Source organism: Chrysochloris asiatica, unplaced genomic scaffold (assembly GCF_000296735.1).
Source record: "Chrysochloris asiatica unplaced genomic scaffold, ChrAsi1.0 scaffold00058, whole genome shotgun sequence".
NCBI lineage: Eukaryota > Metazoa > Chordata > Mammalia > Afrosoricida > Chrysochloridae > Chrysochloris > Chrysochloris asiatica.
Window position 1 is genome coordinate 13,105,471 of NW_006408576.1, and position 18,832 is coordinate 13,124,302.

General features: G+C 38.4%; 1 protein-coding gene across 1 annotated transcript; it reads right to left on the reverse strand.

The window, feature by feature from the left end:
- Positions 1–1,590: 1,590 nt before the first annotated feature.
- CMPK2 (cytidine monophosphate (UMP-CMP) kinase 2, mitochondrial) lies at positions 1,591–18,553 on the reverse strand. The gene is made up of 5 exons (XM_006864002.1): positions 17,861–18,553; positions 16,224–16,338; positions 12,747–12,948; positions 3,915–4,148; positions 1,591–1,708 (listed from the first exon to the last, which is right to left on the reverse strand). The coding sequence occupies exons 1-5, from the start codon at positions 18,551–18,553 to the stop codon at positions 1,591–1,593; spliced, it is 1,362 nt and encodes a 453-aa protein (XP_006864064.1).
- Between the last annotated feature and the right edge of the window lie 279 nt (positions 18,554–18,832).

Sequence of the window (18,832 nt, forward strand, 5' to 3'; positions counted from 1 at the left end):
GTGTAATGCCTATAATCACTTGAGAAATAGATGATATTAATACTAAACTTTATTATTTAAAAGTCTATATGGCAAATCTGATAAGGCCTTAAATTTAGTAATTTGGGGGGATGTCTTCTTATGAAAAAAGTAATCAGGATAAAAAATACTTTATAAAAAATTTTAGAATTGAAAGAAATTTTAGGTGATCACATGCAACTGAAGGAGGTTGTGAACCTTAAGGTCAGCAGTTTGAAACTACCAGCTCTTCTGTGGGAGAAAGATAAGGCTTTCTGCTCCTGTAAAGATTTACAGCCTTGGAAACCCTATACAGGGTCGCTATGAGTCGGAACTGACTCCATGGCACATAACCATCACCACCACCACCATATTCAACTGACTCAACCAATTACTTAAGATAACGAATTATTACCACATTATTGTTCAAATAAGATAAGATGCTACATAGAGTTGCTATGAATTGGAATCTACTCAATGGCAGGATTTGGTTTTGGTTTTATAGATGCTAAATGACTTACCCAGGGCCACATAGCTATTATGTTTTCCCTCTTTCTCAAAAAAAGCTAGGCAGAGAGATCTCAAATTGATTCAATGTGTAATCCATCATAAGATAGTCAAGTGCAAGAAAACATATAATAGACAAGTTTCAAGGTTTCACTGTGCTTATTTATCAAGATAAATTAGATTTTTGTAACAAAAATACAGAACAAACACTGAATTTAGCTTCTTGGTTTCAATTTTAATTAGTGAATCATATATAGGCTCTGCTTTGAGGAAAACATATAAATATCAATATAAATAAATAGCTGGATTAGCTACGTTAAAGGCATCCAGTTCAGTGCAAAGTGCTCATTATATTTAGATCAATATTTACAGAAGAAAGAGAAGGCATTAAAAAAAAAAAAGGAAAAAAAAGCTGCTATATTTTCATCTAAAGCATTTTGTGTTTAACGTCCCTGTATCTGACTCTAATTTGCTACTCAGGGTCACTATAAAGTGTTCTAAGACTCAGATATCTTCTTTGTGCGTGTTCCCTAGACATAAGGAGATGTCCTCAGACAGTCAGTGCACTTAAAAATGTGTTCTGCAGGAATTCTTGGCTATAAGATTTAGAGCTGAGGAAGATATAGTTAGCCCATAATTACAAAGTGCAAACATATTTTACGGAAGGCAACATGGGTCACATCAGCTTGCCTGGGTGTGGAAGTGGGAGATAGTTCAAGTGCTTCCAGCTGAAGACAGAGAGATCTTCCTGCACACCTGATTCTTCTGGATAAGACAAACTTGCAAGGGGATTTGATAGTGATGTTGTTATAAATATGTTCCTAAACCATGTTTAACATACCAGGCAAAAAAACAATCACCACTGTCTGGCAGGAACCTGACCCATCTCAAACTTGGATGCATCCATCATTCAACAGACAGTACAATGGTTTAGGTAAAATTAAATGTCCTGTTTCTGATTTTCTTCCACATAACATGCAAAAGAAATGTGGGGAAACTATATCACAAGCTATGGGCTTAGATATGCCAAACAATATCTATTCTAGTAAAATGTCTAATCTAGCTACCTGTCAGGAGTAGCTATAATTAATGGCAGTTATTTTTGATCAGGCTTAAAACAGTCTGGAGGACCTTTTCTTTAGACGGGCTGGCATCAACCATGTGGCAGCTAGGGTTCTCCATCCGCTGGTAGGACACTTCTACCCTGGAAAAATAGATGGAAAGAAAACAGTTGCTCTTTTGTACATAGCTACCACAAATGCTCATCAGGAACACTATACAGGTTCGCTATGAGTTGAAACAAACTTGATGGCACCTAACAACAAGTTTTTCCCATTGCAAGACAAAGATGAGATTTTCTGTTCCTAGTGTGACTCTGTGGGTTAATGTGCACTGGACTGCAAAGTCATTCTGAACCGCAAGGTTCGTGGTTCAAGCTCACAAGCCGCTCCTTGAGAACCCTATGCAGGGTTGCTATGGGTCAGAATCAACTTGACAGCACTTAACAACAACAAAAATGACTTATATAGGAGTCCTAGTGTGGTGCTGCAGGATAATACACTGGACCGCAATGTCAGTTTGAGCTGCAAGGTCAGCAGTTCAAACCCACCAGCTGCTCCTCAGAAACCCTATAAAGGGTCAGTAAGAGTCAGAAGCGACTCGATGGCACCATCACCATCACCACTTATGCCCGTGCTATGTTCTTACCATAAAATAAACAGTTTGAGGAAAGGCTCCATCTGATTCATCTCAGTGCTACACTTCAGCACCTAACTTTGCCCAAAGAAGACATTTGATATATTTTATTAAATAAGTAAATTAATTATAATTTTTTAAAATTGTTGATTATCTATTATTTGCTAAGAATTATGATTCTTCTCATTCAATACTAAGAACAATCTTAAAGCAAATATTATTATCAATCTCATTTCGCAGAAGAAGTGACTGGGTTGTAGAGAGGTTAATTAATTTGCCCAACAGGCAAATCCAACCCAGGTCTCTTTCTCCAATCTGTGCAGTAAATGATGTGTGGTGGTGTCGGATAAGCACTTGACTACAAGGTCAGTTTGAACCACAAGGTTGGCAGTTCCAACTCACCAGCTGCTCCTCGGAAACCCTACATAGGGTCACTATGGGTCAGAACCAACTCAACCTCACTTAACAACAACAACATACAAGTTGAAGGTCATTACTATATGTGTTATTTCTGCTTAATAGTTGTTCTGAAAGTTCACCAGAATTCTCTATCTCCTTTTAATAATGTCAGTTAGCCTTGAAGAATATTGACTTATCAGTGCATTCTTTTATAATGGAAACAATATAGTATTGTGACTAAAACAGGCACTCTGCTACTAGATCCTCTCAGTTCAAAACTTTGCTTTGGTACTTTCTAGTTATATAAATTTGGTAATTTTTTTTTAAAATCTTTTTGTGCCTTAGTATTATTATCTGTACAATGAGGATTGAAATGTTGCCCTCTTTGCATGTTTTGAATGAGTTTTAACTGAACTAATAGAAGAAAACTGATTATCTTGGTTGTTGTTGTTGTGAAGTGCCATCAAGGCAGTTCTGACTTATAGCAACTGTGTATAGGATTTCCAAGGAATGGCTAGTGGATTTGAACTGCTGACCTTGAGGTTAGTTATCAAGTGTTTATCCTACAGTGCCACACCAGGACTTTTGCTTGTCTTTGAACACAGTAAAATGATTACTTTCATTGTTCAGGTTCCTGTCTTTTGTTCATTAACATAATCTATTTATATAATATAAATAGTCCTATGTAACAGATTCGTACTCAGCCACGGAGCAGTAAGACTCCCAGGTTTTTGATCTGCTATTGTGCTATAGCACAAAATTTTGTAATGAAAACAAAAGCATTGCTTTAAAAATCAGATTTTTATTTGAATTCCAGTTTTACAACATAATCGCTTTCTGGATTTAGATAAATTGGTCTCTAAGTCTCAGTTTTGTAAACTGGAAAATATAAATAATGTTTTCTTTGCAAAGATGTAAAGATTACAGAACATCATAAGTAACATGCTTGACACATAGCAAGTACCTTAACAGGTAAAAGTTTCTATGAGTTTTTTCTTATACGTAACTCTATGCCCATTATTTACAATGGAAAAAAATTGAAATGAAGAGGTATTTACTCTCTTACTCCGGTTTCACACTGTTCCTGGCACAGCCAGGACTAGAAACAAGATCCTAAAATAAGAAACTAGAAACCAGTTAAATACCTTATCACTTAAAAATAACAAGACTATGATTCTATAAGAACAATCCTATTTGAAGAAGCTGAAATAATAATAGAGAAAAAAAATGGAAACAATGTGATTTTTCTCTCCACTAAAGCCAGTGCCAATCCTGGCTTTCAACTCTGCCACACACATTGCATTATGAACACTTACTTCTGGCGAAATACATTATTGGCCTCAAGTTCAGCTTCTTCTCTGGTCTTCTCCATCCCCCGACTTGCAATCCTATGCACTCTTTCTTCAGGACTCACAGTGAGCAGAAGGACAAGGTCTGGTTTGAGCAGGTCCTTTGGCCACTGGTAAATATGGTGATGGACTGGGGGCAAGTGCTGAAGACCACCGCTTATCTCAGTGGCTAGGCCATAAGTGGCTGTGCTATGCCAATACCTGGCATGAGAAAAAAAGGAAAATGACATTAAATAGGACATGGAAGTCAGTTGCTAACAGCATTGAAACCAAGGCTGACTCACTAAAGTTTTCCTAGAGTATAGATAAATTTTTAAAAGAAAAATAATACTGATAGACTAAGCTTTTTTTAAAAAAATAAAACTACATTTATTCACTTAAAATTAAAGTAATTTATCAAGTTCAGTATTAACTAAATTATTATTTATTAACTCATTTGTTGTGAGATTAAGCTTTGATAATTTTTTTTTGGACCTCGCAATATGATTTCCACTATCAAACAATAATAGGAGATTATATATTTGTTTGGTAGTCCATTTATTTTTAATGCTCGGTAGTGGCCAAATAAAAACCTGGCAAGGCCATGTCAATTTCTAAATTGTTTTAATATTGAGCTTGCCAATGAAATTAAGATTATGGGAACCCTGGACTAGAAGGACTCTTTGTTCTATTCAGCTCTTCAATCATTTGCTGATGCTTTGGTATTCAAAGGAAGACTTTGGTATCAGGTTCACCATAAAAGTCTTCCATAAGCAAAGTCAGTCACTCTTTTGGGTGGCTATTTTAAACATGCTTTTGGAAAGGAAAAAACATGAAAACATTAAGAAACAAATAACATTCCTCTATTCTCACATGCTCAATGGCTCTCCACTACATTTTAGAAAATGTTATCTACTTGGTAAAACTCATTTACCCAGGCAAACCCACCCACATCTCTCTTCATACTTTTTCTTCTATCTAGAGCAATGTTCTCAGCCATAAAAATTCCTATTCATCTTTCAGACTCCAATTCATATGTATCCCGCAAGCAGAAATATTTCCTCTTCTGTACTCTCAAATTCCATTATGACTGTATTAAATAACTTTCCATAGTATATAAGAGCTAATTGTTTATGAGCTTGGCTATTTTTTCTCCACTACTGTGTAATAAATTTCTTGAATATGAATTACTTTTTACTTGTTTATGTATTCCATAATAAGTATGCAACAAATGCTCTGTGGATGGATGGATGGATGAAAGAATGAATGAACAAGTTAATGACTGAATTAAAACTCCTTTATTCATAGGCATAGCATACTATTCTCTTGCCATATTCATATCTTATTGCACTTTAAGTTACTACATGTAAACTCAAAATCCAAAAGAAAAAGACCATCACTTACAACAAATATTAGTGAAAAAATTATAAACATCCCCATGTACAGCAGTGCCCATGGTCTCAATCTGTCTTTATTTTCACTTCATCAACTTTCCATTCTTTGAAATCCTAGATTTCATTTCAGACTTTTCACAGTAAAAATGACATACTAAAAAATGTACTGTGTGTGATATTTAATATTATAGTCAGCATGTATGGTACTGGTGTCCTGGTATGGCGCTGCGAGATAAAAGCACTAGACTGCAAGGTCAGTTTGGATCATGAGGTAGGAGGTTCAAACTCACCAGCCACTCCTTGGAAACCCTATACAGGGTCGCTATAAATTAGAACTGTCTAGCTGGCACTTAACAACAACAACAACTTGTATGGTACAGAACTACCACTTGTCTGTCAGTTTGTGATATTGTGATGACTTGCATGTTATTTTGATGCTGGAAGTTATGCCCCTGGTATTTTAAATATCAGACAGGTACACCCATGTTGTTCAGCTGAGCTTCCAAACTAAGACAGACTAAGAAGAAGGAGAAGCAGACTACTTCTGAATGTTTAGCCACTGAAAACTTTATGAATAGCAGTGAAACACTGGAAAACAGCACCAGAATATTGAAGCATGATGAATATCACTGGAATGTTGTCAGATACAGTGCTGGAGGATGAGCACCTCAGGTTGGAAAGCACTCAATATATGACTGAAGAAAATCAGAGAGATTTTGTAACTATTAACACAAAGAAAATGAAACTCAAAAGAAAACCCATAAACACAATGAACTTAATGCAGAAAATTATGTAGAACAAAGAAACCAGCAGTACCACACACATACATACAAAATACACAGTAAAATGAGAGCAATCAATTCATAACTTATTGATAATTACACTGACTGTACATAGATTAAATGCATCAGTCAAGAGACAGAGATAGCAGAATGGATGAAAAACAGGATCCTTCAATATGCAGCTTACAACAGATACATCAGAAAGATGGACAGAGCCTAAATGTTCCACAGAAGAATGGTTAAACAAACTTTGGTACATACACATTGTTGAGTACTATACAAAGCTGAAGAATAAAAAACAAATGTGCAAAAAGTCTCACAACATGGATGATTCTGGAGGACATTATGCAGAGTAAAATTAGTCAATCACTAAAGAGAAAATATTGCTGAAACCAATGTCAAAAGTTAGAAAAATTTATCTTAATTGATGGTTATGGGTGGGAGTAGGGAAAGAAAATTACTCACTGGCTAGAGGCTGGAAATGTTTACATGAGTGACAGGGGAAGCAGTATACAAGAAGAGGAAGATTAGCCGATGAAAGCTAATATTACCAGGGGAGAGAGGGAAAAATGCCAGTGAATAGAGGTAAACACTGCTAACTGATGGTACATGGAGGGGATTGCAATCATTGTAAAGAATCAAAGCATTTGATTTTCTAAATGAAAAACTGATGATCTGCTCTGTAAACCTTCACTAAATTAAAAATAAAAAAGTTTTTCCAAAAACTTGCAACACTGAAGGATACTATGGGAAAGATATTGAATGATGCAGAAAGCATCAAAAGAGGATGAAAGGAATATGTGGATTCACTGTACCAAAAAGAAATGGTTGATATTCACCCATTTCAAGATACAGCATATTATCAACAGCCATGATCAATAGTCTCTTTGAACATTTCAATAAATATATATTTTTTGTTTGTATGTGTACATCAAATATTTTTCTGTTAATTTTTGAAAAGTAAAATAGAAAAGGGAGGAATTATAATCATTTAGATGAAACGAAATGTACGATTGGTTGAATGGTTGAATGTAAAGCTGGTATCATATCTGTTTCAAAAAAAAAAAAAAAGGAGTCAATGGTACCAAGGAAAAAGTTTAAGGTTCACTGAAGGCATTGATAAAGAAGAAGACTCCAAGAATTAATGGAATATAAGTGAAGCAGTTTTTGAGGCACTCACTTATCTATGCAAAGATATTTGGAAGACAGCTGCCTGGACAATTGATTGGAAGAGATGCATATTTGTGCCTATTCCAAAGAGATGTTACCAACAGAATGCAGAAATCATCGGACAATGTAATTAATATCACATGCAAGTAAAATTTTGCTAAAGGTAATTTTAAAATGGCTGCAATGGTACATTGACAGGGAAATATCAGAGGTCCAAGTCTGTTCCAGAGAAGGATGTTGTGAAAGGAATATCATTGATGGCATCAGACAATTCTTGACTGAAAGCAGAGAATACCATAGATGTTTACTTGTGTTTTATTGACTATGATTTCAACTTTGTGGATCATGACAATCTATGGACAGCAACACTATGAAAAATGACTATTCTGGAAATGAAGAGATTGTAAATAGACCAAGAGGGTATTGTTTAAACAAACAAGGGGGCACTAAATGGTATAAAACCAGGAAAAGTGTTTGCCAAAGTTGTATTCTTTCAGCATTTATATTCAATGTATAAACTGAGCAAATAAGGAGAGAAGTTCAATTATATGAAGAATGTGACATCAGGAATGGAGGAAGACTCATTAAAAACCTGCACTATGCAGATGATATGCCCTTGCTTGTTGAAAAGCTAAAAGAACTTAAAATACTTCTTGATGAAGATCGAAGACCACAAACTTCAGTATGGGCTATACCTCAATGTAAAGGAAATAGAAAATCCTCACCACTGTACCAATACATAACATCATGATAGATGGAGAAAAGATTGAAGTTGTCAAAGACTTCATTTTACTTAGTTCCACTATCCGCACTTATGAAAACAACAGTGAAGAACTCAAAAGACATATTGTATTAGGCAAATGTACTGCACAATACCTCTTTAAAGTGTTCAAGAGAAAAGATGTCAGTTTGAGGACTGAGATGCACCTGACCAATCCTTGGTATTTTCCATAGCCCCATATGCATGTGAAAGTTGGACAGTGGATAATTAAGGCCATAGAAGAACTGATGCATTTGATTTGTGGTATTGTAGAAAAATATTAAAAGCACCATGGACTACTAGAAGAACAAACCAATTTGTTTTGGAAGAAGTACAGCCAGAATTCTTGGAAGCCAGGATGGTGAGATTTTGTCTCTCATACTTAGGATATATTATCAGGAGGGACCAGTCCCTGGAAAAGGATATCATGCTTGGTAAAGTGGAAGGTCGATGAACAAGAGGAAGACTCCCAACAAGATGGACTGGCACAGTGGCAGCTGCAATGGGCTTATGCTTAGCCATGATTGTTAGGATGGCACAGGACTAGGCAGGATTTCGTTCTGTTGTGCATAAGGTAGTCATGAGTCAGTACAAACTAGATGGCACCTAACAACAGCAATGGTATAGGAAGTGAAGTAAGCTGGATTCTACTTCTGCCCGCTATTTGCTTTGTGGGCAAAGGGAAATCAAGTAAACTAAGATAGTCTCAATTTTCTATTCCAGAAAATTGAAATCATATGAGCTTTGTTTTCCTTCTATACTTGCCACAAGAATAGACAAGTGCTTTAATAATTAACATCCCACCCAAAGTCCAAACTCCAATTCCACCAAGTCAATTCAGACTCATTGTGACTTGTATAGGGTTTCCAAGGCTGTAAATCTTACTTACAGGAGCATAAACCTTCTTTCTCCTGTGGAGTTGATGATGGGTTTGAACTGCCAATCTTCCAGTCAGCAGTCCATTGCTTATTCTACAGATCCATCAGAACATAAGCTATAACTTAAGTTGAATTGCATCATATTATGATAGCACTTTACCAATTGTAATGTAAAGGACAAAAGTAAAATTAAATTAATTTGGAAGTTAATCTATCCTGATTCCAACCATCTTTCAAAGCCCTTATCCACTTCCAAAGTCAGTTCTTAAGAGTTTTAGGCCACTGCAGCTGCTTGCTCCTTTGAATTTTGCATGGACACATCCTACCTACTACTTTTCTCATTTCTGTCTCTTTACCAATGGGTTCCTGTGGCATCATGGTTAAAGTGCTCAGCTATTAACTGAAAGATCAGCAGTTAGGACCCACCAGACACTCTTTGGGGAAAAGATGATGCAGTCTGCTTCCATAAACTACATCCTTGGGACCCAGATGGGAGAAGTTTTACTTTGTCAGAATCAACTCAGTGGCAATGGATTTGGTTTAGGTTTCATCACTTACAAACTTGTACTTTCACTTTCACTTTCAGAAGCATCCTGTCAAGACTTTCTGTTTTCTTGGCATCCAAACTACAAATGGCACTGTGCTCTGCATATGCTTAGTTTTCACTGAATTTAATATTCAGCTACAAGTATAGTGACTGATATCTTAATTTTTGAAAGTCTTTTTTTTTTTTTTAATTCTAGAAAAATTATCAGCAAGAATAGATGTTTTTAAAGGTAATGGGGTGATTAAATTGCCAACCTGAATCATTGACAGTCACTGTCAAAAATTACTGTGTCCCTTAGTTTTTAGTCAGATGATGGTGTTGTCTAAAATGGATTTCATTAAAATCTTTAAACAAGAACAAAAAACACCCAGACAACAAATAACTAGTCTTTTCTTTTCATCTGACAAGGTGATATTGTATCTCTTTAAAGGAATAAATTGCAGACAATTCACAGACACAAAGAAGAAAAATCAAGAAAAGAATTGGGTCTTGTTTTCTATAGCTGGAGTTTTCTCATTGACAACACTGCTGCTCATTTAAAATAATCATACCCTTTGGCCATCAATTTTAGACACTTTTCACTATTTAGAATTTTCTAATCCTGTTATCATGGAAAGCAAATTACTTTAAATCAAATGCAATTTACTGGCACATTATACATAGCTTATATAATAAGGCTTTATATTTTATAGTGATTTGTTCTTTTCAAAGCACTTTCATATGTATCAACTCCTTTGATATTCATCACAAGTCTTAATAGTAAGCAGGAAAACGATTATGGATATTTCCATTGAACAGATGGAAACTGAGATCTAGAGAGGATAAGTGACCTGCCTACATGCAGAGGGTAGTACTGGCATCAATATATTTGAACATATGACAAAATAATGTGCTCCATGAAGTCACTCTATTAGAGTTTTGGTCATTCTCCTTGAAATAAAGAACATTGTTTCAAAAAAATTCTCAAACATGGTATCATGGAGCACTTTTTCAATAGGGCAAGAATTTCTCACAATGGAAGGTGTTTTTTTTTTTTTTTTAATTCTTCTCAGAACTTCACTCTTGCAGTGCAAAAGAATGCCATATGACTCTTCAACCTATAATCCTTGTAACTTCCACCAAACAACATTTTCTAAATGGGCCTGGGTACGAAAAGATGTGAGAAAGGGCTGATAGGGTGATATGAATCAGGTTTGATTTTTAACAGAGTTCACTGTGATGGTAAAATCTTAGCACTCTAACATGGATTTAAAATGAGCCATCTCAGAAGCGGGAGGGCAGACTCTCACTACCATCAAAGAAGAGCCAGGAATGGAGTGCTTCATTTGGATTCTGAGTCTCTGCCTATTTAACTTTCAAAACCCAGTGACAGAAATCTGTGACACTGGAGGAGTGACCGAAGAGCAGCAGCAGCTGAACCAAGAGCCAGAGCACAAGACAGAATGGTGGATTTCCCAGACCATGGAGCAAGTAAAGCTGAGTGACTTTGGGCAGGAGACTTACTTGCAGAGTGGGGTGCCTCAGGTACTCAGTTGAGGGCGCTAGGTTTGCTAACCCAAAGAGTTAGCTCTGAGTGCCTTTCAGCTGAGGCTTATGGTAGAGTGATATGTCCTAAGGGCATTTATCAGCATCCCTAAAAGAGCTTTGTAACACTGCCCAAGCAGAGAGAGACCTGCCTGTAGACATGGTTTAACAGAGGTTAGCAAAAAGGGGGGTACAATTCAGAAAAAAGAAAGAAAATATCCAAAGAAAGCCTAAGATTTATGTGAGAAACCATCAAGAGGAATACATGTGATAGGAATTACAGAAAAGAAAGAGACAAAAAATCAGAGAGAATATTGTCCAAGTGTTGTTTGAAAGAAAACTTCCATAACATCATAAAAGAGAAGATAGCCATTCAAGAAGCTGAATGAACCCAAACAGGATAGCCCCCAAAAGAAGAACACCAAGACATATTATAATTAAACTTTTCAAAACTCAAGACAAGGAAAGAATCCTGATAGCAGCTCAGGAAAAACGAAAAGTCACCTACAAAAACTTAATAAGACCAAGTTCTGATTTATCAGCAGACACCCGGCAGGCAAGTAGACAATGGAATGACATATATAAAACTCTGAGAGAGAGAAAAATTAAAAAATGATGCCAGCCAAGATTCATATGTTCATAAAATCTGTTCAGCAAACATGGTAGCAAAAATTAGAACATTTTCAGACAAGCAAATGAAAAGAATTTGTAAAAACCAGACCAACCTTACAAAAATACTAAATGAAGTTCTCTAGACAGAGAACCAGTAACAGAAAGCAACAACCTGAGATTAACATGCATGTCAATATCACTTAGCCTCAACCCAGATATGTTGTAGTTATTAAGTGCTGTTGACTCAGTACTGACTCATAGTGACCTGTATAAGATGTCTTAGGAGCAACTGGTGGATTTGAACTGCCAGCCATGTGGTCGAGTGTTTATCCTACAGTGCCACACCAGGACTACCAAACCAAATATGTCATTGTTGTTGGTGTTAAGTGCTATGGAGCTGGTTCCCACAACAACTTGTACAGGATTTCCTAGGAGTGACTGATGAGCTTGAACCACTGACTTTGCAGTTCAAACCGACCTTGCAGTCCAGCACATTAGCCTGCAGCACCATACCTCCAGATTGAGTTATACAAAGTAAAACAGACTCCAAACAGAGGTATGCAAAGTATCACACATAAGTCTGTAAGTCTGAAAATAGAGAACCAGAAATATAACAATAATAACATAAAGTAAGAGGGACTAATGCAGTTACAAAACTTCCAAATGAAGATGATATCAAATAGATTTCAAGAAAAATAAATAAATAAAAATGTAACTGTAACTAAAAACTAGGCAAAGCCTTATCCCTAGCCCAAGCCAAACACTTACCATAGTCTGAACTGTATCCCTAACAATAAACGAAGTCTTAGGCCTAGTTTAAATCTAGACATAGGTCCAACCCAAATCCTCACTCCTTAATATTACCCACACACACAAAAATGATGGTGTAAGAGTGGAATTAAAGATAATGGAATTTTTCCATCCAACATTTGAAGGCTCTTCATGTTATCCCCAGTAAATGGGATTTTCTGAGGATTACTGCAATGTAGTAATTAATACTCTTAGCAAAATGTCAGGCAATTCAGTATGCAATTAATAAGTCATAAGCATTGCTCTTATCACAATGCAGTTTAGCTTAGTGAACACAATTATGAAAAACTCATCTGTGTTAGGTATAAGGAAAAAAACTAATTCAAAGCATCCACATACTTACCTGTCTACAATCACAGGAGATTGGGTAGATTCTTTAGCTATTTCAGAAGCCACAATATAATTGCCCAAAGCATAAAAAGCTCTTCTTATGATAGTTGGTTCATCATCAAAGATTTCCCTCCACTGGGCAACACAAGAGGGTGGTGACTTCAAGAGAACAGCTTTCATTGAATCTGAAACAGACTGGGTCACTGTGGTTTTACCTGCAGATCATAAATAAAATTTTGAATATCTTAATCATCACTACTATATTAATCTCCAAAGTTAATATTAATTTGTTGTTGTTAAGTGCTGTTGAGTCAATTCTGACCCATAGCGACCCTGTATAGGGTTTCCAAGGAGCATCTGGTAAGCTTGAACCACCGAACTTGTAGTTCAAATGACTTTGCAGTCTGACGCATTAGCCCACAGCGCCAGACCAGGACTCCAATATCAATTTAGAGCACCAGTAAATTGAAAGAGCTGAATAATATAACACAATGCTTTCTAAAATGTTGCAGACCCATAGAAACTGTGTTGCTTCTGTTGTTAAGTGCCAGAGAGTTGGTTCCAACTCAGAATGACTCTATATAGGGTTTCTGAGGAGTGGCTGGTATGTTTGAACCACCGACCTTGTGGTTCTAACTGGCCTTCTGGTCCAGTATTTATTCTACGGTGCCACACCATGGAAACTTAGGCTGCCTCTATTTGGTAATTAGAATACTTTGAAGAAAAACAAAGTGGTCCTCTTTTTTCAAAGATAAACTGCAATATCTAGAGCTCCTAGCCCTCTATTGTAAACTCTGTCCTATTTTTCATAATTCTCTTAGCTTCTTTATATATGTTGCTATTATTCATGGCCACAAGGTTTTACCACTCTCTTCCATCATTAGACATTCTCTTGTGTTCCATCTATATGAAATCAATCTTTAGGGTATAACCCAAGCACAGCAACCTCATTCAAGTGACTATTCTTGTCCCTCTTCCCTATCTAGTTTTTCATACATAGTTTCCACTTCTCTTCAATTTCTTTCCAAGTACCAACCCTAGTCTATCACTCTATCCTCATTTTAGAGTCCTATTGTGGTGCTGTGGGTTAATGTGCCAGACTGCAATGCACATTAACCCACTGCAAGGTCAGCAGTTCAAGCTCACCAGCTGCTCCACGGAAACCCTATATAGGGTCACTATGGATTGGAATAGACTTGATGGCACTTAACAACAACAACATCCTCCTTTTGCTTCTTTGAATTTGAACTTCAGAGCCTTTGGGCTCCAAGTTCTCCCTCAAAGGCATGGTTTAGATTTGCCTTATTTTCATACTCCAATCTGTGCACCCTCAGGTGGTGTACTTGTCATAGTTGGCACTCAGGACCCATCTCGTATGTCTTTGCTGCCAGTTACAGCACAGGAGGAAGAGTGATGGGAATGCAGTCTACTGCTCTACTGTAGGACACTGTTCCTTCTTCTCTGAGGTTACATATTTTTCCCTTTATCTAACACAGAACATCTTATCGCTGTTGTTAAGTGTCATTGAGTCGATTCCGACCCATAGCGACCCTGTATAGGGTTTACAAGGAGCTTGAACCGCCGAACATTTTATTATCTACTATTAATTCCTTTATTTTTCTTGCGTTCTCAGAACAGATCATAATAGTAGCTGACACTGCTCAGGGTCTAATATGAGCCATGTGCTCAACACATGTTATGGTTCTAATTTTACCAATGACAATACACAATAGTTGCTAACTTACAGATGAAACTGAGCATTGAAGAATGTAACAAATTTACCCTGATAACTGGCACAGATAATAAGGAATGACACCAGAATTCAATTATATAAGAACTGGAATCAAAACTCCTTATTGTTTTCATTGTTGTATTGTTGCTAGGTCCTGTTGTATCAGTTCAGACTCATAGCAACCCTCTTTACAACAGAATGAAACACAGTCTGGTCCTGTATCATCTTCAAAATTGTTGCCGTTTGAGTCCATTGTTGTAGCTACTGAGTCAATCCATCGCATTAAAAGTCTTCTTCTTTTTCACTGACCTTCTACTTTACCAAGCATGATGTCCTTTTATGTGAGATAATGTCTTGCCACCCTCACTTCTAAGGAGCATTCTGCGTCTACTTCACTATTCTATGGTATGTTTAGTTATATCTTTGTAAATTTTGTATATATGCATCCATATGTTGACGTTAATGTTTTCTTTTTTATCAAGCTCACCAGCTGCTCCTCGAAAACCCCTACTAGACAGCACTTCACAACAACAACAACAACTCCCACAAAATCTGAACTAGTCATAAATACTTCTGGTGTGGCATTGCCAGTTAATGCCGGTTAATGCAGTGCACTGTAACGTTGGTGTGGGCCGTTAGGGCCAGCAGTTCTAACTGACCAGCTGCTCCTTGGAAACTCTGTACAGGGTCACTATGAGTTGGATCCTGACTCGATGGCACATAACAACAAAAGCAACAAATAAATACTCAACCAACATACTGGTAAACAGATTAACACTGTTAAAAATCCCTCTGTGGCTTAAAAAAAGAAAAGGAAAAAAATCCCTGGGATATGGTACAATTCATGCAATAAAGTGATGGTAGCTATTTTACTATGTAGTCCAAGGGCATGACCTTTAGTATTTGATCATTCAGATAAATCTAGGACAATCAAAATGAGTCATCTACTTGTGCCACATCCCATTTGTAACTAAACGACCTCGACATAGAAATTACCTTGTAATTTAAATAATTAAAATAAAAGCCTGCATCTCCTCAGACATGGGAAGGAGAACCTCTTTATGCTGGACCAGATGTTGAAGACCTTACTATACTATTGTTCTTCAAGACCAACCTTTACCTTGGTTATTTCACATTGCACTCACAGAAACCATTTCCCTTTTTGCATGTTGGTCCAAGTGTTAGCACAATGATTGCATTTTGATATCCATTTGGCAGCTCAAAAGACTTTTTTGTCTCCTACTTCCTAGGTTTTCCAAGCTTTGTTTCAAGAAGGAACCCTGAGTGCTTGTTGTGGTTCTCAGACCCATCATGCTAGTTCTAGCTTCTTGTGTCTGTATCTTTGACCATGTTGCTTCTTTCACCTGAAGAACCTTTTCTGCTTTTCATCACTTGACCAGCTATTCACAGTCAAAGCAAAATCAAGTATCATCTTTTTCAAAACTATCTCTTGCCAAACACTTCATCCTCTAACTCTCCCCAAATAACTAGACTAAGTGTCTTCCTATGTTCTAACATACCACTGAAGGTCTTCCAGCTCCTATCATTTTATAGTAAAGTTATTTATAAGAGAGCAAATGCTGTATCTTACCCTTCTCTGTACCCCTATTGCTTAGTCTAGTGCCTGGCACACAGTAGAGGTTCACTAAGGCTTATTCTATTTAACTCTGTATAAAGTTTTGTTTTGCAAGACCTGTCTATTTCTGAAACAGATCCAGCCACATCATTGCCTATAACTTAAAAGGAGTGTTCTCTTACCAGTGGCATCCAGTCCTTCTATGGCAATCACCGGGAACTTTCCTTTCTGGACCTGCTTTGGGCATTGGTCAACCAGGTCAAGCACCACTTGTGCTTCAGGAATAAAGGATGTACACTGTAAAACAATGTCTATCCATCAACAATGAAATAATGGGGAATTTTCCAAAGCCATGGTCTAAGTTATTGAGGGTAAGGCTGTTCAATACTAAAAAAGCATATGTTATATGTAGTGTCATTTCAGTCATGCAGCTAAGCTCCTTCATTTTATACTGATAACTGCAACTGAAAGAGGCAATTTCATCTGGATCACTCAACCCACAGTTCTCACTGACCAGTTTCCAGTACAAAAGGAAGGCCACACAAGCATGCATAATTGAACCACAGTGTAACACAGGCAACACTGGAAAACAAGACACAACAACACTGGAACAACACACAAGGCCCTGCTGGGAGCAGTGATTCACAGTTGAAAGAAATCAACTATACTACAGACAGTCTCCATAAGAAAGCCATCCTGCATCTTAAGCCTTCCTTATCCCCCCAGGAGGACCTGAGAAAAGTGTCAAACACTACAAATCACAAATCCAGCATAGCAATATCTTCTTTGGGAATTCAAAGTTCTTAACTGCGTTACTTCATTGCATACTCACAGCATCATTATAACTGTGAGGCTCAGACATTATTTATTGATGTTCTTCCTCTGTGTTAGGTAATATTCTAAGTACTTTGCAAGTGTTAACTTAGACAATCCTCATGACAACTCCAAGAGGCTGATATTGTTATTATCCATAGAATATGGATTAAGGAACCTGAAGGAAAGATTGTTTAAGAAATATAATCAATGTGCTACACTTTATGACACAGCTTAATGCCAGAGTTGAGATTCACACCCAGGCAGATGACCTGACCACCCAATTGTCCCCAGAACACTTGCAAATTTTACCTAAGATGCATGGTTCATCCTCAGGAGGCGAAGTCAGAGTCCCCTAGGCTGTAGTTGGAAAGATTCTTAGATCTCACTCACTGAACACTTACTATGTGTCAGATGTTTCATTAATTATAATCATCATTCAATGAGCACTTGCTAGGTGTCAGATATTTAATTAATTATAATATGCATAACAGCCCTGCATGATAGGCAATTGAAAGATGAAAGAAAAAAAATTTAGAATAGTTGAGTAACTTGCACAACAAGGTCTACTGCCATTAAGTAAATAGATAGTAAATCTAAGTCGCTGAAACTCCAAATGCCTGGCTATTTGTCTACACTAATGGTGTCCACCCGTAAATAAAGTTACTTCCTAGATGCCATAATCTTCCACCATAGAGTCAGCCTGTACATTACTTGTGTAATATTTTCAGCATGCACAAATAGCAGGTATCCTACCTATTTAGTGCTTGGGTATCTATGCCCCAGCTTTCTGTGCAGTCAAGAATCTTGAATTAGCCAAATTATGAACCTGGCATATAGTAGATGCTCACTAACTATGGTGGAGGGATGAGGGGGGCTGTCTAATAAAAAAAAATATATATATATATATCTTTACAGCCCAAGCCCCTGACAGTATATTGTTTTGTGTTCCGTTTTCTCATCTGGGGTGTCCAGATATCAAACTGAGAAGGGGCAGAACTCTTACCGCCTCTAACACTGCCCGGGCTGCTTCCCGGTTGGGGAAGACCACCGAACTGGGTAGGTCCGGCAGAACTGGGTGAAGCGGGGGCTCCTGGGTGGGTATCACTAACGCACAGCCCACTTCCAGGCACTCGCCGTCCTGCAGGGTCCACAACCGTTGCCACAACTGCCCGTGCGGGTCAGTCTCAAACTCCCCCAGGTGTGGGTGCAGGGTTTCCTTGAATGCCCCTAGCAGCTCAATCAGTGCACGCCTGGTTTCCAAGCAGTCCCGGGGGTCACGGAGCAGGAAGCCATGCTGCGAGCTCCCGGGCTGGCCGCCGGGACTGTAGGAGAGTAGCCTTCGCAGCTGGCATAGCTGAAAAGGGCCGCCGCGCAGCTGGTGCAGTAGCCGCTGATGCAACTTGGCAGCCCGGACTCGGGCTGCGTAGTCAGCTTCAGGCGCTACTGGGACGCAGAGGGAGTAGCTGCGTCCCGGGGAGCCCAGAATTGCGGCCAGACGGGGATGCTGGCAGGCTTCTTGAGGGTTGCCAGGGGCGCCGGCGCGAAGAGTGAAGTGAGCCAAAGTGCAGTCGGGGAGTTCCAGGGCGAAACAACGGTCCGGAGTCATCGTCCTCTCGCAGGCCCCGCGCCGCTGGCACAACTGCCGAGAGAGTCGCCGGAACAGTAGCTGGGCGGAAGGGCGGCTGGCAAAGGCCATGGGGCCACCTCCCTGCGTTGCCTCCCTCTGGCCGTGTCTGGGAAACGAAACCTAGCTGTGGGCGGGGAGGAAAACGCTGCCTGGAAGCGAAAGTGAAAAATCTAGCAGGTTGGGAGCCAGGGGACCACTGTTTTAGGGGTGTCCTCCTCCGGCCTGCTCGTCCTCCCAGTGTGCTCTGCGCTGTAAACAGCAAACGTTCTGAGGAAACTCTTGATCCCTCCGGGCGCGCGATGGGGAAAAGTCAGGCGCGAGGTGCCCGTCCCCAGGAGCTGACTCCAA